At 53.5% G+C, this 21,223-nt stretch overlaps 1 protein-coding gene across 1 annotated transcript in view; it reads left to right on the plus strand.

Moving 5' to 3' along the window:
• LOC132836292 (protein cornichon homolog 2-like) overlaps positions 1-2,705 on the plus strand; it is a 77,394-nt gene extending 74,689 nt beyond the window's left edge. Inside the window, exon 3 of the mRNA XM_060855687.1 lies at positions 2,660-2,705. Coding sequence (XP_060711670.1) covers positions 2,660-2,687 — 28 coding nt within the window. The 3' untranslated portion in view covers positions 2,688-2,705. The remainder of the gene's footprint in view (positions 1-2,659) is intronic.
• The last annotated feature ends 18,518 nt before the right edge of the window (positions 2,706-21,223 follow it).

The following is a 21,223-nucleotide window of genomic DNA, read 5'->3' on the forward strand; positions in this document are numbered from 1 at the left end:
CCCACTATCTCCCTCTCTGTCTATATTCTCTCTGTGCGTCCCACTATCTCCCTCTCTGTCTATATTCTCTCTGTGTCCTACTATCTCTCTCTCTGTCTATATACTCTCTGTGTCCCACTATCTCCTTCTCTGTCTATATTCTCTCTGTGTCCCACTATCTCACTCTCTGTCTATATACTCTCTGTGTCCTACTATCTCTCTCTCTGTCTATATTCTCTCTGTGTCCCACTATCTCTCTCTCTGTCTATATTCTCTCTGTGTCCCACTATCTCTCTCTCTCTCTGTCTATATTCTCTCTGTGTCCCACTATCTCCCTCTCTGTCTATATTCTCTCTGTATCCCACTATCTCTCTCTCTCTCTGTCTATATTCTCTCTGTGTCCCACTATCTCTCCCTCTCTGTCTATATTCTCTCTGTGTCCCACTATCTCCCTCTCTGTCTATATTCTCTCTGTGTCCATTATCTCTCTCTCTGTCTATATTCTCTCTGTGTCCCACTACCTCTCTCTCTGTCTATATTCTCTCTGTGTCCCACTATCTCTCTCTCTGTCTATATTCTCTCTGTGCGTCCCACTATCTCTCTCTGTCTCTGTCTATATTCTCTCTGTGTCCCACTATCTCTCCCTCTCTGTCTATATTCTCTCTGTGTCCCACTATCTCTCTCTCTCTCTCTGTCTATAATTTCTCTGTGTCCCACTATCCCTCTCTGTCTATATTCTCTCTGTGTCCCACTATCTCTCTCTGTCTGTCTATATTCTCTCTGTGTCCCACTATCTCCCTCTCTGTCTATATTCTCTCTGTGTCCCACTATCTCCCTCTCTGTCTATATTCTCTGTGTCCCACTATCTCTCCCTCTCTGTCTATATTCTCTCTGTGTCCCACTATCTCTCTCTCTCTCTGTCTATATTCTCTCTGTGTCCCACTATCTCCCTCTCTGTCTGTATTCTCTCTGTGTCCCACTATCTCCCTCTCTGTGTATATTCTCTCTGTGTCCCACTATCTCTCTCTGTCTGTCTATATTCTCTCTGTGTCCTACTATCTCTCTCTCTGTCTACATTCTCTCTGTGTCTCACTATCTCTCCCTCTCTGTCTATATTCTCTCTGTGTCCCACTATCTCTCTCTCTCTGTCTATATTCTCTCTGTGTCCCACCATCTCTCTCTCTCTCTGTCTATATTCTCTCTGTGTCCCACTATCTCTCTCTGTCTGTCTATATTCTCTCTGTGTCCTACTATCTCTCTCTCTGTCTACATTCTCTCTGTGTCTCACTATCTCTCCCTCTCTGTCTATATTCTCTCTGTGTCCCACTATCTCTCTCTCTCTGTCTATATTCTCTCTGTGTCCCACTATCTCTCTCCCTCTCTGTCTATATTCTCTCTGTGTCTCACTATCTCTCCCTCTCTGTCTATATTCTCTCTGTGTCCCACTATCTCCCTCTCTGTCTATATTCTCTCTGTGTCCCACTATCTCCCTCTCTGTCTATATTCTCTCTGTGTCCCACTATCACTCTCTCTGTCTATATTCTCTCTGTGTCCCAGTATCTCTCTCTCTCTGTCTATATTCTCTGTGTGCCTCGCTATCCATTTCTCTCTCGGTTTCTGTCGATATTCTCTCTCTGCGCCATACTATCTCTCTCTGTCTCTGTACATTTCAGTCTTTCTTTTCTCTGAGTCCCACTATGTCTGTCTCTTTCTCTCTGTCTCTGTCTACAGTATATCCTTGTGTCCCACTTTATCTGTATCTGTCTCTCTGTCTGTTTATATTCTCTCTGTATCCCATTATTTCTATCAATCTCTCTCGCTATCTATATTCTCTGTGTCCAGCTATTTCTCAATTTCTCTCGCCTGCTCTGTCTCTTTCGCTTGCCCTGCCTTTATTTAACGATCTAAATGCTCTCTCTGTCTTAATATGACTTTTGCTCTCTCTTTCTTTTGGTTGCACTGCCTTTTCCTCTCTATCTCTCTCACACCATTCCCTTTCCCCAATCTCTAATGTACCTCTCCTCCACACGCATCTCAAACACCCTTTACCCCTCGTCACTCTCTAATTTATTTTGGTCGCAGGTAGTGAGATACAGTGAAAGTATTGTCTTGTATGCTAACCAGACAAATCATACCTTCCATAGGTATGGCAAGGTGTTCGAAGCTATTACAGAATGTAGTGTTATAGCTATAGAGAAAGTGCAAAGAAAGATTGACTTTAATGTATGAGAGATCCGTTTGCAAGTCTGATAACAGCAAAGACGAAGTTATTCTTGAAGCTGTTGCGACGCGTTTGCAAACTACCTATTGGAAGTGGGCTAAAGAGAGGGTGGGAGGGATGAGGTAGGCTGCTTTCCCTGAGGCAGTGGGAAATGGAGCCAGATTCAGTGGAAGGAAGGCTGGTTTTCGGGTTGGACCGGGCTGCGCGTACGGCTCTCTGCAATTTCTTGCGGTCTCGGGGAAAGCAGTTGCCGTGCCGAGCTGCGATGTATCCGAGTAGGATGCTTTCCACGGTACATCTGTTAAAACAAATTGTTAAGCGTCATTATGGACGTGCCGAATTGCCTGAGCCTTCTCGGGAAGTCAAGGTGTCGTTTGTTCTTTATTGACCGTAGCGTCAACATGGGTGGACTGGGACAGATTCACTCACCCACTCTCTCTCTCTCTCTCTCTCACACAGTATGGTGTACACTTTGGTAACGTTCTAGTCACTGCTCACCCTCCCCCTCCACAGCTCGACTATTTCGCAGTGGTGTTGTTTTCTGGGGGAGGGGGGGTGGGGTTGGGGAAGGGGAAACGTCGGGGGAGGGAATTACTGAATACACGGACGCTGCGGCCGAGAGATGGGGGGGTGGGGTGAATGTCTGCGGCCGCCGGAGGCCGGTCTCTGCTGGGCAGGACGGGCTGGTTGCTGCTGGAACTGCGGGAGTAAAACCATTCGATCCCTCCGCCCGCCGCCAACTTACACTCCGGAGCCGGGCTGTTTCTTCGGAAATCTGCTGCTACTTTAAACCCGAACTCCAGGACAGAGCCCGGGAAGTGGGCCGACTGAGGGCGACGATGGAAGGGTCCAGGCCCAAGGCCTGTGTCTCGATTTGGAACTCCACTGTCAGGCGCCGACAACGGAATCAGCTAATGTGTGGTAAATGTGTTGTAAATTTAACCGCTCGTCATTCTTTCTCCTTTGCTTTGTCGTGAAGATGTGAATTGTGTTGACCCCGTTTCTCAATTTGCCCCCCCCCTCCGGAAGGCCTTGTCACGTTAGAGTCGGGCCTAGTGGCTCAGGCTTCGGACATTAGAGTCAGGCCTAGTGGCTCAGGCTTGGGATGTTGGAGTCGGGCCTAGTGACTCAGGCTTGGGATGTTGGAGTCGGGCCTAGTGGCTCAGGCTTGGGAACGTTGGAGTCGGGCCTAGTGGCTCAGGCTTGGGAACGTTGGAGTCAGGCCTAGTGACTCAGGCTTGGGAACGTTGGAGTCGGGCCTAGTGGCTCAGGCTTGGGATGTTGGAGTCGGGCCTAGTGGCTCAGGCTTGGGAACGTTGGAGTCGGGCCTAGTGGCTCAGGCTTGGGAACGTTGGAGTCGGGTCTAGTGGCTCAGGCTTGGGAAGAGGCCTAGGCTCCTGTTTTCTTTTAAGGTGCAAGGGGGTGGGGGCTTATGGTGAGGGTTGATGTAAGGGCTGGAGGGTAGGCCCATCCTCTGTCAGAGACAGAGAGAGAGATGGGGAGGGGGCTGGGGGGGGAGAACAGCAGGGGATCAAGGCACGCCATGACATTGGGCTCTGTGAGGTAGGGGAGGTCCCAGGCCTGGACGGCTCCAATTTCTTCGGAGCAGCAGGCTCCTTCTGTGCTCGGAGTTCCCAAACTGGATGCAGCAGTGGGAGTAGACCCCTCGGAGTCCAACATGGCCGCAGGGACAACTCCCTCATTTCTCAAGGGCGGTGAGGAAAAGTGCAGAGGAGAAGGGATGGAGAGGGAGTCCTTAGAGTTCCCCTAGTTGAGAGGGTCCTGCCCAATGCCAAACAGGAAGCAGAACCTACCAGCTCTGATTGACCTTTCCCTTTCAATGCCACTCTCCCTCCATGATCACATCATCCATCTTAGAGTCACAGAGATGTCCAGCACGGAAACAGACCCTTTGGACCATGCCAACCAGATATCCTAAATTAATCTAATCCCATTTGCCAGCATATTCCTCTAAACCCTTCCCATTCATATACCCATCCAGATGCCTTTTAAATGTTGTCATTGTACCAGCCTCCATCACTTTCTCTGGCAGCTCATTCCATACCCGTACCACCATCTGTGTGAAAAAGTTGCCCCTTAGGTCCCTTTGATATCTTTCTCCTCTCACCTTCAACCTGTGCCCTCTAGTTCTGGACTCCCCCACCCCAGGGAAAATACCTTGTCTATTTACCCTATCCATGCTCCTCATAATTTTGTAAACCTCTATAAGGTCACCCCTCAGCCTCCAACGCTCCAGGGACAACAGCCCCAGCCTGTTCAGCCTCTCCCTATAGCTCAAACCCTCCAACTCTGGCAACATCCTTGTAAATCTTTTCTAAACCCTTTCAAATTTCACAACATCCTTCTTATAGTAGATCAGAATTGCACGCAATATTCCAACAGTGGCCTAACCAATGTCCTGTACAGCCGCAACATGACCTCACAACTCCTGTACTCAATAAAGGAAAGTATACCAAACACCTTCTTCACTATCCTATCTACCTACGACTCCACTTTCAAGGAGCTATGAACCTGCACTCCAAGGTCTCTTTGTTCAGCAACACTCCCCAGGACCTTACCATTAAGTGTATAAGTCCTGCCCTGATTTGCTTTTCCAAAATGCAGCACCTCACATTTATCTCAATTAAACTCCGTCTGCCACTCCTCAGCCCACAACCATCCATCCCCTTTCTTTAATTGACTCCCACCTCCCAGCGACTGATCATATTTTAACTTCAAGATTAGAGTGGTGCTGGAAAAGCGCAGCAGGTCACGCAGCATCCGCGAGTCAGGAAAATCAACGTTTCGGGCAAAAGCCCTTCACCAGGAACGAGCCCTAGTGGACAGTGAGTTCTGGCTCATTCACCCTGCACCCTTCCCCAAGACCACACAACCTGTATACCTCCACCTCCGCCAACCCCGCCCTTGTACACTCCACCAATGGGAGCCAGCTTCTCTCTCCTGTCTTTATCCGCCATATCTCTCCCCCACCCCCATCTCCTTCACTTCAAACGGATAGACCCCTCGCCCTCCCCCAGCTTCTCCGATCTCCTTCACTCCCAAGGAGAAAGATCCCAACCTCTCCGACCTAAGAGGGTGGAGGTTACTCAGTCGGGCGTTCCAGGAGGTCGCCCACAGAGATTAAGGACCCGACAGCAGCCATCTTTAGATTGCCCTCTAACCTGGAGGCTCATAGAAAATGAGATACCTCACAAGGCTCTGCTGGAGAAACGGAGAGTCTGACATATCCCTTGGGCATCTTTCTTTGGGGAGGGCCGGGTTCTGGACAGTGATCTCGACAGGCCCAATCCCCGCAGCTCAGTTAGCAACCCAGAGGTTTGAGCTTGCCGCACTGTGGCCTATTGCCAATCTCTGGCTAGAGGGCCTTGACACTTGTCTCTCCCCTCCCAGTGGCAGTGGTGCCCACTCGGGGTCAGGCTAACAGGAGAGTGGACCTCAGTGTGGCTGAAAAGACAGCAGGAACATTGGTGAAGTGAACTCCTCAACCTCCCCCCACCCCTGCATTGGCGGATAGCAGGCAGGGGGATGCAGTTGGCCTTAAGGGCAGGAGACACTGAAGCACTCTCTCCTGTGACGAGACCCCTCTTACTGATTTAGCTTTCACCCTGCTGCTAGGCTGATGCCTCTGTCAACAAGGTCATTACTGCGCCCCCACCTCTCCCCTATCTACTCTTGCCCCCGCTGCTCCCAACCTTCTAGAAGTTTCCGATCGTGGACAGTTGTCATGGGGGAGTCCACTCCTTGTCGAACCTGAGAGGTGGCCCCCAAAAAAAACTTAGCCGTCCTTATTCAGAGGTGAAGTTCCCTTGCTTCAGCTGGGGCTAAAGATGGCGGTGGTTCCTACCCACAATGCTTTGGGTGGGTGAATCTGCTCTATTGGGTGCTATTAAAGTGACAGTAACCATTGAGGGAATGGTAGGAGCTGGGGGAAGGAGACAGACCCACTTCACTTGTTCTAACGATTGAGAACAGGAATCCATTGTGAAAAAAAAGATCCAGGAGGACTTTCCCTCAGTTTCTTTTCTCTTCTTGGCCTACTAATGGTGAGACCGGTCGGATGGGAGGGTGTGTGCTCACTGCCTCTGGAGGGTAATGATGTAGCCATTTTCTGTGATCATTTACGTCATATGGCATTTTGAAAACCATCTCCAGGCAGAAACTCTCACAAGGAAGGGTTAGATTGAGGGAAAGGGTGAATGGGGTCATACCAACTGGATGCAACCCATAGAGAGACTCCCTGGTTAGCAGGGGTCCCCGAGGGAGAGACTCCCTCTATAATAGGTATCCCCGAGGGAGAGACTCCCTGGTTAACAGGGGTTCCCGAGGGAGAGACTCCCTCTTTAACTCGTATCCCTGTGGCAGAGACTCCATCTTTAACAGGGGTCCCCGAGGGAGAGACTCCCTATTTAACAGAGGTCCCAGACAGAGAGAGACTCCCTCTGTAACAGGTATCCCCGAGGGAGAGACTCCCTCTGTAACAGGTATCCCCGAGGGAGAGACTCCCTCTTTACTAGTGGTCCCTGAGGGAGAGACTCCTTCTTTACCAGGGGTCCCTGAGGGAGAGACTCCCTCTTTAACGGCGGTCCCCGAGGGAGAGACTCCCTCTTTAACAGGAGTCCCTGAGGGAGAGACTCCCTCTTTAACGGGGGTCCCCGAGGGAGAGACTACCTCTTTAACAGGGCCTCCCCCCCAAACCCCTCCCCCTCTGCCCCCCACCGGCAGTTTGAAAGTACTTGAAACAGTCCCACTAGCCTAGGCCGTTAACCCCCCCCCCAAGGGAACACAATGTTGGACTGGGCGCATTGAGGAAGATGGTGGATTTCTGAAAGACCAATAAGGTGCCCTTGCCCCCCCACCCTGACCCACCCCTGGGTAGTGGGGTGGGGGGGGGGGGTCAGTCTGGTCACCAACCTTCGACAGCTGATTGACCAAATCCCAGAGGGGTTAACTTCCATTTCCCTCTCTAGTGGTGATCCCAGGCCAGGTGGGGTTAAAGGTCATTTGGGGTTAAAGGTCGATGGGGAGGGTAGCTGGAGACTGAGTGATGTATGTTCCTTTGCACCAATGTGCTGCTGCCCTGGTTAAACTGTAGCTTCAAAGGTTTGTCCCCGACCGCGTGGATTTTGTATCGGTGAAGTAGGATCTTCACCCGGCTTTTAATAAACTTTTCTCAAACGGCCCTCAGTTCCTGTCTCCTTCTTACCAGGAGCGCTCTCTGCTGGTCATATCTCTCAAAGGTTTGCGCGGGGGTGGGTGTGGAGGGGCGTGTTGCCAACTGCTCCGGGTGTCTCCAGGATTTGAAATAAAAAACGAATCTCTGGGATCTTCCACCTTTGGGATTGGGGGGGGAGGGGATTTGTGGGAAATTTCGAACCCAGAGGAGCACTTAGATAGAGTGAAGAAATGGCCAGGGATTGGTCCGACTATGGTTGGCCAATTCAAGGCCTCCTCGTGAATTTGACTCGGGATCGCTTCGGGGGGTTGAACCGTTTCCCTCGGCAGACCATGGAAACATGAGAAATGGGAGCAGGAGTAGACCATTTGGTCCCTCCAGCCTTCTGCGTTTTTCAACAGGAACATAGCTGACCAGTAATGGCCTTTTCCAGTTATGGTTACGCAATGGCCGGCACCGTTCACAATCCCTCAGCTCCTGAAGCAGTCTGGGTCTAAGTACAACAAGAGCTGGGTAACAACCAAATTTCGGCTGACACATGGCAACTTACCACACAAGTGCCAGGCAATGACCATCTCCACCAAGAGGGAACCTAACCCTTGACATTCAATGGTGTTACCATCACTGAGCCTCCAACCATCAACATCCTGGGGGTTACCGTTGACCAGAAACTGAACTGGACTTGCCACATGAACACAGTGGTTGCAAAGGCTGGTCAGAGGCTGGGAATAATGCAGCGAGTAACTCACCCCCTCTATCCCTGTTCACCATCTACAAGGCTGAAAATGTGTTGCTGGAAAAGCGCAGCAGGTCAGGCAGCATCCAAGGAGCAGGAGATTCGACGTTTCGGGCATTAGCCCCCTGAAGAAGGGCTTATGCCCGAAACGTCGAATCTCCTGCTCCTTGGATGCTGCCTGACCTGCTGCGCTTTTCCAGCAACACATTTTCAGCTCTGATTTCCAGCATCTGCAGACCTCACTTTCTCCTCCATCATCTACAAGGCACAAGTCAGGAGGGTGAGGGAATACTCCCCACTTGCCCCTGAATGGGGGGGGGGCAGCTCCTACAACAGTCAAGAAGCTCGACACCATCCAGGGACAAAGCAGCCCCCACTTGATTGGCACCGCATACACTCCCTCCACCTCCGACGCTCAGTAGCAGCAGTGTGTACCATCTACAAGGTGCACTGCAGACATTTACCAAGGCTCCTCAGACAATACCTTCCAAACCCATGACTACTTCCATCTGGAAGGACAAAGGTAGCAGATACACGGGAACACCACCCCCGCAAGTTCCTCTCTGAGCCAGTCATTCTGACGTGGAAATATTTCAGCTGTTCCCTCAGTGACGCTGGGTCAGAACGCTGGAATTCCCTCCCTAAGGGCATTGTGGGTCTACCCACAGCACACGGACTGCAGCAGTTCAAGAAGGCAGCTCACTCCCCACCTCCGCATGAAGCACTGGTGGTGTAGCCCGCTTTCTATTTCTGTGTTTGGGTTTCCTTGGGTTTGTGATGTCATTTCCTGTGGTGACGTCATTTCCTGTTGTTTTTCTCAGGGGGGTGGTAGATGGGATCCAAGTCAATGCGTTTGTTGATAGAGTTCCGGTTGGAATGCCATGTTTGTAGGAATTCTCGCGCATGTCTCTGTTTGGTTTGTCCTATGATGGATGTGTTGTCCCGGTCGCAGTGGTGTCTTTCTTCATCCTTATGTGAGAGAGGGTCATGTCTTTTTGTGGCTAGTTGATGTTCATGTATCCTGGTGGCTAGTTTTCTGCCTGTTTGTCCCAACCCAAGGAACCCCAAACACATAAATAGAAAGCGGGCTACACCAGCAGTGCTTCATCCGGAGGCTCACTGATGATGTTCCCTAGTATGGTGACGAAACGTCTGAAAACGAACCTTCCAGCTCAGCGAGCAAACCTACATCCATATTACCTAACTGTTCTGAACTATTTTCTCCAGAAGAAACCATTCTCACACCTTCCTGATCTATGAGGTTTCACCCAAAATAAACATCACGTCTTACTTCTTTTAAACCAGGCTAATGCCTTTCAATGTTTGCCCTCTCAAATCAAAGTGCCCTCACTAAGTGAACAAACTCTATTTTCACTGCAGGAGGGTCCCCATCACCTGCTGTCTGAGACATACTGGTTTAAAATCATGGCTCCAGAAAGACTACCATGATAATTATTACCCTTTCACGCGCAGAGACAAAAGCCCACATGCCACTACTTAAAAATCCAAACTCTAAGATATTGTTACACACTACATTGCAATAATTTGAGACCCGTTATCTATGAAACCCTAAAATGTATCTTATTTACCATTGGCAAGAACGTGACTTGAACCTGCTGTGTAAACACAGTGGCTACAAGAGCAGGTCAGGGAATAGGAATAAAGCAAAATGTTACCCACCTCCTGAGTCCCAACTTGCCCCTGGATGGGGGCGGCTCCAACAACACTCAAGAAGCTGATCGATTGGCACCACATCCACAAACATCCACAAACATCCACACCCTCCACCACCATACACAGTGGAAGCAGGATGTGCTAACTACAAGATGCATTACAGTAATTTATCCAGGCTCCTCAGGCAGCACCTTCCAGGACCACTTCTATCTAGATGGACAGGGGCAGCAGATACATGGGCAACACTTGCCCCTGCAAGATCCGAGCCACTCCCTGTCCCGACTTGGAAATATATCGGCCGTTCCTTCAGTGTCGCTGGGGAGAAAATCATGGAACTCTCTCTGGACTGCAGCAGGTTCAAGAAGGGAGTTCACCGCTGCCTTTTCCAGGGGCAGCAAATGGTAATCCAGCCAGCAACATTCAACAACGCATTTCCACATTTTACACAGAGATCTCCCATAGAAAACTTGACCATGCATGACAGGTCCGATGGCAAATTAACCCCCTCCTGCAGACAATAACTGCTGATAAAACAGACATGTTGCAATAGAAGCCATGATGAAAGGGACGCTGAAATCTGACATTCAGTGAAAATGCCGGAGAATTATGAGGGAATTATACAAATCCCAATTCCCTCGCACAACACAGCACAGTTAACAACAGGACAATTTTATGACAGAGATTGGAGCACCAGGTCGAAGGGAATTGGATTTGAAGAAATATGAGGGAGAGGAAATCAAAATGCGAATCTACATTTATATAGCGCCTAATCGCAACCTTAGGCTCTCACAGTCAGTGAATTCCTTTCAAGGTGCAGCCACTGTGACAACGTATCTGATCCATCATTCTAATCCCATGGAGGGATGAGGGGAGGGAGGGGAATTAGCAGGTCATAAACACACACAAGTCCGAATATACAATCCACGGATTCTAGGTGTTGCCTTAACTTCAAAGCATCACTGGGGAAAACAGAGAAAGAAGGCAAAGCTAAGGGCATGATATCTGAATGCACAGAGAATACTGCACATGACAGGTCAGAGACACTCATAGAAACTGTGGCTTGAATCTAAATATATTACAGAGAGGTTGCAAGGTGACCAAGTTTGGAAATCACATATTTCAGAGCAGTTGGCTTTTGGAAGGATATATATAATGGAAAAGGAAGAGGCAGACTCTTCAAAATAAAACATACATGCATAACAGCCAAAGCAGAATGCAATAGCAGAGATAAGCAAACCCACAACTAACAAATCCAAGAGCGAAGCTGTCTGGTCCTGTCGTGATTGATGGTGGACAATTGAATCAATCCCCATATCCCCACCTTCAATGATGAGAGAGCCCAGCATATTACTGTACAAGATAAGGCTGAAGATTGTTACCACATGCTTCATAGAGTCATAGAGATATACAGCACAGAAACAGACCCTTCGGCCCAACCCCTCCATACTGACCATAGAGTCATAGAGATGTACAGCACAGAAACAGACCCTTCGGCCCAACCCCTCCATACTGACCATAGAGTCATAGAGATGTACAGCACGGAAACAGACCCTTCAGCCCAACCCCTCCATACTGACCATAGAAACATAGAGATGTACATCACGGAAACAGACCCTTCGGCCAACCCCTCCATCCTGACCATAGAGCCATAGAGATGTACAGCACGGAAACAGACCCTTCGGCCCAACCCCTCCATACTGACCATAGAGTCATAGAGATGTACAGCATGAAAACAGACCCTTCGGCCCAACCCCTCCATACTGACCATAGAGTCATAGAGTTGTACAGCACGGAAACAGACCCTTTGGCCCAACTCCTCCATACTGACCAGATATCCCAACCTAATCTAGCCCCACCTGTTGGGACCATATCCCTCCAAACCCTTTCTATTCATATACCCATCCAAATGCCTTTTAAATGTTGCAATTGTACCAGCCTCCACCACTTCCTCTGGCAGCTCATTCCATACACGTACCACCCTCTGTGTGAAAACGTTGCCCCTTAGGTCTCTTTTATATCTTTCCCCTCTCACCCTAAGCCTATGCCCTCTAGTTCTGGACTCCCCCACCCCAGGGAAAAGACTTTGCCTATTCACCCTGTCAATGCCCCCTCATGATTTTGTAAACCTCTATAAGGTCACCCCTCAGCCTCCGACGCTCCAGGGAAAACAGCCCCAGCCTGTTCAGCCTCTCCTTATAGCTCAAATCCTGCAACCCTGGCAACATCCTTGTAAATCTTTTCTGAACCCTTTCAAGTTTCACAACACCTTTCTAATTGGAAGGAGACCAGAATTGCACACAATATTCCAACAGTGGCCTGACCAATGTCCTGTACAGCCACAAGATCTCCCAACACCTGTACGTGATGCACTGACCAATCAACTTTATCTTTGTATAAACCGAAGTGTTCATAACAACTTTCAGCCAGAATTGTCAAGTGGATGATCCATCTTATCCTCCTCCAGTGGCTCCCAACATCACAGATACCAATCTTCAGTCAATTTGATGTACTCCACGTGATGTCAAGAAATGGAGACACTGGATACTGCAAAGGCTGTGGGCCCTGACAACATTCTGGCAATAGTACTAAAGACTTGCGCTCCAGATCCTACCGCTCCCCTAGCCAAGCTGTTCCAGTACCGTTACAACACCAGCATCTGCCTGACAAAAATGCCCAGCTATGCCCCGTACACAAAAAGCAGGATAAATCCAACCCGACCAGTTACTGCCCCCTCAGTCTACTCTCGGTTGTCAGTAACGTGATAGAAGGTCGCACCAACAGGGCGTCAAGGAGCATCTGCTCAGTCTGGCTTCTCACCAGGGGCACTGAGCGCCTGACCTCATCACAACCTCCGTTCAAACATGGACAAAAGAGCTGAGGGGAGGGGAGAGGGAACAGCCCTTGGCATCGAGGCTGCCGAGTGTGGCATCAAGGAGCCCTGGCAAATCCGCAATCTATGGGTACTGGGGGCAAAACTCTCTGCCCGCTGGAGTCATAGCTAACTCAAAGGAAGATGCTGGAAGTTGTTGGAGGTCAGTTGCCGCAGCTCCAGAGCTTCTCTGCAGGAGTCCTTCAGGGGAGTGTCCCAGGCCCATCAGCTGCTTCATCAAGGTCCACCTGTCCATCATAAGCTCCGAGGCTCCCCAATGATAACACAATACTCAGCACCATTCACCGCTCCTCAGGTACTGAAGTAGTTTGTGTCCAAATGCAGCAAGACCTGGACAATATCTCTGCATGGGCTGACAAGTCGTAAGTTAATTCCCACAGGCAGTGACTATCTCCATCGGGAGAGGCATCTAATCGCTGCCCCTTGATGTTCAACGGTGTTATCATCACTGAATCCCCACTGAATGGGGATTACCATTGACCTAACAAGTCGCTAGGTTATAGGATATGAACATGCACTGGAAGGGGAATGGGAAGGGAGCCATTGCAGGAAGTAGGTGGTTGCAGAAGACGACAGAGTTCAGGTGAGTGCTAAATGTAGAGCGATGATGGGGCAGTGGCCATACCACAGAGCAAGGCATCCTGATGTCCAGGCGAACATGCTTATAGACACGTGTTCAAATCCCACCACTGCAACGGTACAACTCTAACTTCATAAACAGACAACCCCAGTGGGGATTATACAATCATTGCCACACTGCCTCAGCTTCAATAACACCCTTTTACAGAACGATATCTGACTCCAGACCCACAGGACTGAGGGAGCGCCACACTGTCAGGGGGTCAGTGCTGAGGGAGGGCCGCACTGTCGGTGGGTCAGTGCTGAGGGAGTGCCGCACTGTCAGAGGATCAGTGCTGAGGGAGTGCCGCACTGTCGGAGGGTCAGTACTGAGGGAGTGCCGCACTGTCAGAGGGTCAGTACTGAGGGAGTGCCGCACTGTCGGAGGGTCAGTGCTGAGGGAGTGCCGCACTGTCGGAGGGTCAGTGCTGAGGGAGTGCCGCACTGTCGGAGGGTCAGTGCTGAGGGAGTGCCGCACTGTCAGAGGATCAGTGCTAAGGGAGTGCCGCACTGTCGGAGGGTCAGTACTGAGAGAGGGCCGCACTGTCGGAGGGTCAGTACTGAGGGAACACCGCACTGTCAGAGGGTCAGTACTGAGGGAGTGCCGCACTGTCGGACGGTCAGTACTGAGGGAGTGCTGCACTGTCGGAGGGTCAGTGCTAAGGGAGTGCCGCACTGTCAGAGGATCAGTGCTGAAGGAGTGCTGCACTGTCGGAGGGTCAGTGCTGAGGGAGTGCCGCACTGTCAGAGGATCAGTGCTGAAGGAGTGCCGCACTGTCAGAGGGTCAATACTGAGGGAGTGCTGCACTGTCGGAGGGTCAGTACTGAGGGAGGGCCGCACAGTCGGAAGGTCAGTGCTGAGGGAGTGCCGCACTGTCGGAGGGTCAGTACTGAGGGAGTGCCGCAATGTCGGAGGGTCAGTGCTGAGGGAGTGCCGCACTGTCAGAGGGTCAGACTGAGGATGTGCCGCACTGTCGGAGGATCAGTACTGGGGGTGCGCCGCACTGTCGGAGGGTCAGTGCTGAGGGAATGCAGCACTGTCAGAGAGTCAGTACTGGGGGAGTGCCGCACTGTCGGAGGGTCCGTACTGAGGGAGTGCCGCACTGTCGGAGGGTCAGTGCTGAGGAAGTGCAGCACTGCCGGTGGGTCAGTGCTGAGGGAGTGCCGCACTGTCAGAGGATCAGTACTGAGGGAGTGCTGCACTGTCAGAGGGTCAGTGCTGAGGGAGCTTCGCACTGTCGGAGGGTCAGTACTGAGGGAGTGCTGCACTGTCAGAGGGTCAGTACTGAGGGAGTGCCACACTGTCGGAAGATCAGTACTGAGGGAGTGCCGCACTGTCAGAGGGCCAGTACTGAGGGAGTGCCACACTGTCGGAAGATCAGTACTGAGGGAGTGCCGCACTGTCAGAGGGTCAGTACTGAGGGAGCACCACACTGTCAAAGGGTCAGTACTGAGGGAGCGCCGCATTGACGGAGGGTCAATACTGAGGGGGTGCCGCACTGTCAGAGGGTCAGACTGAGGGAGTGCCGCACTGTCGGAGGATCAGTACGGAGGGGGTGCCGCACTGTCAGAGGGTAGGTACCGAGGGAGCACCACACTGTCAGCGGGTCAGTGCTGAGGGAGTGCCGCACTGTCAGAGGGTCAGACTGATGGAGTGCCGCACTGTCAGAGGGTCAGACTGAGGGAGTGCCGCACTGTCGGAGGATCAGTACTGAGGGAGTGCCGCACTGTCAGAGGGTCAGACTGAGGGAGTGCCGCACTGTCGGAGGATCAGTACTGAGGGGGTGCCGCACTGTCAGAGGGTCAGTACTGAGGGAGCACCGCACTGTCAGAGGGTCAGTGCTGAGGGTGTGCCGCACTGTCGGTGGGTCAGTACTGAGGGAGTGCCGCACTGTTGGAGGGGCAATATTGAGGGAGTGCCGCTCTGTCAGAGGGTCAGTACTGAGGGAGCATCGCACTGTCAGAGGATCAGTGCTGAGGGAGTGCCGCACTCTCAGAGGGTCAGTGCTGAGGGAGTGCCTCACTGTCGGAGGGTCTTTACTGAGGGAGTGCCGCACTGTCGGAGGGTCAGTACTGAGGGAGTGCCGCACTGTCAGAGGATCAGTGCTGAGGGAGTGCCGCACTGTCAGAGGGTCAGTGCTGAGGGAGTGCCGCACAGTCGGAGGGTCAGTACTGAGGGAGTGCCGCACTGTCGGAGGGTCAGTACTGAGGGAGTGCCACACTGTCGGAGGGTCAGTGCTGAGGGAGTGCCGCACTGTCGGAGGGTCAGTGCTGAGGGTGTGCCGCCATGTCGGTGGGTCAGTGCTGAGGGTGTGCCGCACTGTCGGTGGGTCAGTACTGGGGGTGCGCCGCACTGTCAGAGGGGCAGTATTGAGGGAGTGCTGCACTGTCAAAGGGTCAGTACCTAGGGAGTGCCGCACTGTCAGAGGGTCAGTACTGAGGGAGCACCACACTGTCAAAGGGTCAGCACTGAGGGTGCGCCGCATTGTCGGAGGGTCAATACTGAGGGGGTGCCGCACTGTCGGAGGGTCAGTACTGAGGGAACACCGCACTGTCAGAGGGTCAGTACTGAAGGAGTGCCGCACTGTCGGAGGGTCAGTACTGAGGGAGTGCCGCATTGTCAGAGGGTCAGACTGAGGGAGTGCCGCACTGTCGGAGGATCAGTACTGAGGGGGTGCCGCACTGTCAGAGGGTCAGTACTGAGGGAGCACCGCACTGTCAGAGGGTCAGTGCTGAGGGAGTGCCGCATTATCGGAGGGTCAGTACTGAGGGAGTGCCGCACTGTCGGAGGGTCAGTACTGAGGGAGTGCCGCACTGTCAGAGGGTCAGACTGATGGAGTGCCGCACTGTCGGAGGGTCAGTACTGAGGGAGTGCCGCACTGTCAGAGGGTCAGTACTGAGGGAGTGCCGCACTGTCGGAGGACCAGTACTGAGGGGGTGCCGCACTGTCAGAGGGTCAGTACTGAGGGAGCACCGCACTGTTGGAGGGGCAGTATTGAGGGAGTGCCACACTGTCAAAGGGTCAGTACTGAGGGAATGCAGCACTGTCAGAGAGTCATACTGAGGGAGTGCAGCACTGTCGGAGGGTCAGTACTGAGGGAGTGCCGCACTGTCAGAGGGTCATACTGAGGGAGTGCCGCACTGTCGGAGGGTCAGTACTGAGGGGGTGCCGCACTGTCAGAGAGTCAGTACTGGGGGAGTGCTGCATTGTCACAGGATCAGTGCTGAGAGAGTGCTGCACTGTCAGAGAGTCAGTATTGGGGGAGTGCTGCATTGTCAGAGGGTCAGTACTGAGGGAGTACCGCACTGTCAGAGGGTCATACTGAGGAAGTGCCGCACTGTTGGAGGGTCAGTACTGAGGGAGTGCCGCACTGTTGGAGGGTCAGTACTGAGGGAGTGACACACTGTCAGAGGGCCAGTACTGAGGGATCACGACACAGTCAAAGGGTCAGTACTGAGGGAGCGCCGCATTGTCGGAGGGTCAATACTGAGGGGGTGCCGCACTGTCGGAGGGTCTGTACTGAGGGAACACCGCACTGTCAGAGGGTCAGTACTGAGGGAGCGCCGCATTGTCGGAGGGTCAATACTGAGGGAGTGCCGCACTGTCGGAGGGTCAGTACTGAGGGAGTGCCGCACTGTCAGAGGGTCAGACTGAGGGAGTGCCGCACTGTCAGAGGGTCAGTATTGAGGGAATGCTGCACTGTCAAAGGGTCAGTGCTGAGGGAATGCAGCACTGTCAGAGGGTCAGTACTGAGGGAGTGCCGCACTGTCAGAGAGTCAGTACTGGGGGAGTGCTGCATTGTCAGAGGGTCAGTACTGAGGGAGTGCCGCACTGTCAGAGGGTCATACTGAGGGAGTGCAGAACTGTCGGAGGGTCAGTACTGAGGGGGTGCCGCACTGTCAGAGGGTCAGTACTGAGGGAGCACTGCACTGTCAGAGGATCAGTGCTGAGGGAGTGCTGCACTGTCAGAGGGTCATACTGAGGGGGTGCCGCACTGTCAGAGGGTCAGTACTGAGGGAGTGCCGTACTGTTGGAGGGGCAGTATTGAGGGAGTGCTGCACTGTCAAAGGGTCAGTGCTGAGGGAATGCAGCACTGTCAGAGAGTCAGTACTGGGGGAGTGCTGCATTGTCAGAGGGTCAGTACTGAGGGAGTGCCGCACTGTCAGAGAGTCAGTACTGGGGGAGTGCTGCATTGTCAGAGGGTCAGTACTGAGGGAGTGCCGCACTGTCAGAGGGTCATACTGAGGGGGTGCCGCACAGTCAGAGGGTCAGTACTGAGGGAGCACTGCACTGTCAGAGGATCAGTATTGAGGGAGTGCTGCACTGTCAAAGGGTCAGTGCTGAGGGAGTGCTGCACTGTCAGAGAGTCAGTACTGAGGGAGTGCCGCACTGTTGGAGGGGCAGTATTGAGGGAGAGCTGCACTGTCAAAGGGTCAGTACTGAGGGAACACCGCACTGTCAGAGGGTCAGTACTGAGGGAGTGCCGCACTGTTGGAGGGTCAGTACTGAGGGAGTGCCGCACTGTCAGAGGGTCAGTACTGAGGGAGTGCCACACTGTCGGACGGTTAGTACTGAGGGAATGCCGCACTGTCGGAGGGTCAGTACTGAGGAAGCGCCGCACTGTCGGAGGGTCAGTGCTGAGGGGGCACCGCTCTGTCAGAGGGTCAGTGCTGAGGGAGCACCGCTCTGTCAGAGGGTCAGTGCTGAGGGAGTGCCGCACTGTCAGAGGGTCAGTACTGAGGGAGTGCCGCACTGTCGGAGGGTCAGTACTGAGGGAGCACCGCTCTGTCAGAGGGTCAGTGCTGAGGGAGTGCTGCACTGTCAGAGGGTCAGTACTGAGGGAGTGCCGCACTGTCGGAGGATCAGTACTGAGGGGGTGCCGCACTGTCGGAGGGTCAGTACTGAGGGAGTGCCGCCCTGTCGGAGAGTCAGTGCTGAGGGTGTGCCGCACTGTCGGTGGGTCAGTACTGGGGGTGCGCCGCACTGTCAGAGGGTCAGACTGAGGGAGTGCCGCACTGTCGGAGGATCAGTACTGAGGGGGTGCAGCACTGTCGGAGGGTCAGTACTGAGGGAGCACCGCACTGTCAGAGGGTCAGTGCTGAGGGAGAGCCGCACTGTCAGAGGGTCAGTACTGAGGGAGTGCCGCACTGTCGGAGGGTCAGTACTGAGGGAGCACCGCTCTGTCAGAGGGTCAGTGCTGAGGGAGTGCCGCACTGTCAGAGGGTCAGTACTGAGGGAGTGCCGCACTGTCGGAGGATCAGTACTGAGGGGGTGCCGCACTGTCGGAGGGTCAGTACTGAGGGAGTGCCGCCCTGTCGGAGAGTCAGTGCTGAGGGTGTGCCGCACTGTCGGAGGGTCAGTACTGAGGGAGTGCCGCACTGTCAGAGGATCAGTGCTGAGGGAGTGCCGCACTGTCGGAGGGTCAGTACTGAGGGAGCACCGCACTGTCAGAGGATCAGTGCTGAGGGAGTGCCGCACTGTCGGAGGGTCAGTACTGAGGCAGTGCTGCACAGTTGGAAGGTCAGTGCTGAGGGAGTGCCGCACTGTCGGAGGATCAGTACTGAGGGGGTGCTGCACTGTCAGAGGATCAGTGCTGAGGGAGTGCTGCACTGTCGGAAGGTCAGTGCTGAGGGAGTGCCGCACTGTCAGAGGGTCAGTACTGAGGGAGCACCGCACTATCAGAGGATCAGTGCTGAGGGAGTGCTGCACTGTCAAAGGGTCAGTGCTGAGGGAGTGCCTCACTGTTGGAGGGGCAGTATTGAGGGAGTGCTGCACTGTCAAAGGGTCAGTGCTGAGGGAATGCAGCACTGTCAGAGAGTCAGTACTGGGGGAGTGCTGCATTGTCAGAGGGTCAGTACTGAGGGAGTGCCGCACTGTCAGAGGGTCAGTACTGAGGGAGCACTGCACTGTCAGAGGATCAGTGCTGAGGGAGTGCTGCACTGTCAGAGAGTCAGTACTGAGGGAGTGCCGCACTGTCAGAGAGTCAGTATTGGGGGAATGCTGCATTGTCAGAGGGTCAGTACTGAGGGTGTGCCGCACTGTTGGAGGGGTAGTATTGAGGGAGAGCTGCACTGTCAAAGGGTCAGTACTGAGGGAACACCGCACTGTCAGAGGGTCAGTACTGAGGGAGTGCCGCACTGTCAGAGAGTCATTATTGGGGGAGTGCTGCATTGTCATAGGGTCAGTACTGAGGGTGTGCCGCACTGTTGGAGGGGTAGTATTGAGGGAGAGCTGCACTGTCAAAGGGTCAGTACTGAGGGAACACCGCACTGTCAGAGGGTCAGTACTGAGGGAGTGCCGCACTGTCAGAGGGTCAGACTGAGGGAGTGCCGCACTGTCGGAGGATCAGTACTGAGGGAGTGCCGCACTGTCAGAGGGTCAGTACTGAGGGAGCACCGCACTGTCAGAGGGTCAGTGCTGAGGGAGTGCCGCATTATCGGAGGGTCAGTACTGAGGGAGTGCCGCACTGTCGGAGGGTCAGTACTGAGGGAGTGCCACACTGTCAGAGGGTCAGACTGATGGAGTGCCGCACTGTCGGAGGGTCAGTACTGAGGGAGTGCCGCACTGTCAGAGGGTCAGTACTGAGGGAGTGCCGCACTGTCGGAGGACCAGTACTGAGGGGGTGCCGCACTGTCAGAGGGTCAGTACTGAGGGAGCACCGCACTGTTGGAGGGGCAGTATTGAGGGAGTGCCACACTGTCAAAGGGTCAGTACTGAGGGAATGCAGCACTGTCAGAGAGTCAGTACTGGGGGAGTGCCGCAGTGTCAGAGAGTCATACTGAGGGAGTGCAGCACTGTCGGAGGGTCATACTGAGGGAGTGCCGCACTGTCGGAGGGTCAGTACTGAGGGGGTGCCGCACTGTCAGAGAGTCAGTACTGGGGGAGTGCTGCATTGTCACAGGATCAGTGCTGAGAGAGTGCTGCACTGTCAGAGAGTCAGTATTGGGGGAGTGCTGCATTGTCAGAGGGTCAGTACTGAGGGAGTACCGCACTGTCAGAGGGTCATACTGAGGAAGTGCCGCACTGTTGGAGGGTTAGTACTGAGGGAGTGCCGCACTGTTGGAGGGTCAGTACTGAGGGAGTGACACACTGTCAGAGGGCCAGTACTGAGGGATCACGACACAGTCAAAGGGTCAGTACTGAGGGAGCGCCGCATTGTCGGAGGGTCAATACTGAGGGGGTGCCGCACTGTCGGAGGGTCTGTACTGAGGGAACACCGCACTGTCAGAGGGTCAGTACTGAGGGAGTGCCGCACTGTCGGAGGGTCAGTACTGAGGGAGTGCCGCACTGTCAGAGGGTCAGACTGAGGGAGTGCCGCACTGTCAGAGGGTCAGTATTGAGGGAATGCTGCACTGTCAAAGGGTCAGTGCTGAGGGAATGCAGCACTGTCAGAGGGTCAGTACTGAGGGAGTGCCACACTGTCAGAGAGTCAGTACTGGGGGAGTGCTGCATTGTCAGAGGGTCAGTACTGAGGGAGTGCCGCACTGTCAGAGGGTCATACTGAGGGAGTGCAGAACTGTCGGAGGGTCAGTACTGAGGGGTGCCGCACTGTCAGAGGGTCAGTACTGAGGGAGCACTGCACTGTCAGAGGATCAGTGCTGAGGGAGTGCTGCACTGTCAGAGGGTCATACTGAGGGGGTGCCGCACTGTCAGAGGGTCAGTACTGAGGGAGTGCCGTACTGTTGGAGGGGCAGTATTGAGGGAGTGCTGCACTGTCAAAGGGTCAGTGCTGAGGGAATGCAGCACTGTCAGAGAGTCAGTACTGGGGGAGTGCTGCATTGTCAGAGGGTCAGTACTGAGGGAGTGCCGCACTGTCAGAGAGTCAGTACTGGGGGAGTGCTGCATTGTCAGAGGGTCAGTACTGAGGGAGTGCCGCACTGTCAGAGGGTCATACTGAGGGGGTGCCGCAC

The sequence above is a fragment of the Hemiscyllium ocellatum genome, chromosome 46, assembly GCF_020745735.1.
Source record: "Hemiscyllium ocellatum isolate sHemOce1 chromosome 46, sHemOce1.pat.X.cur, whole genome shotgun sequence".
Taxonomy (NCBI): Eukaryota; Metazoa; Chordata; class Chondrichthyes; order Orectolobiformes; family Hemiscylliidae; genus Hemiscyllium; species Hemiscyllium ocellatum.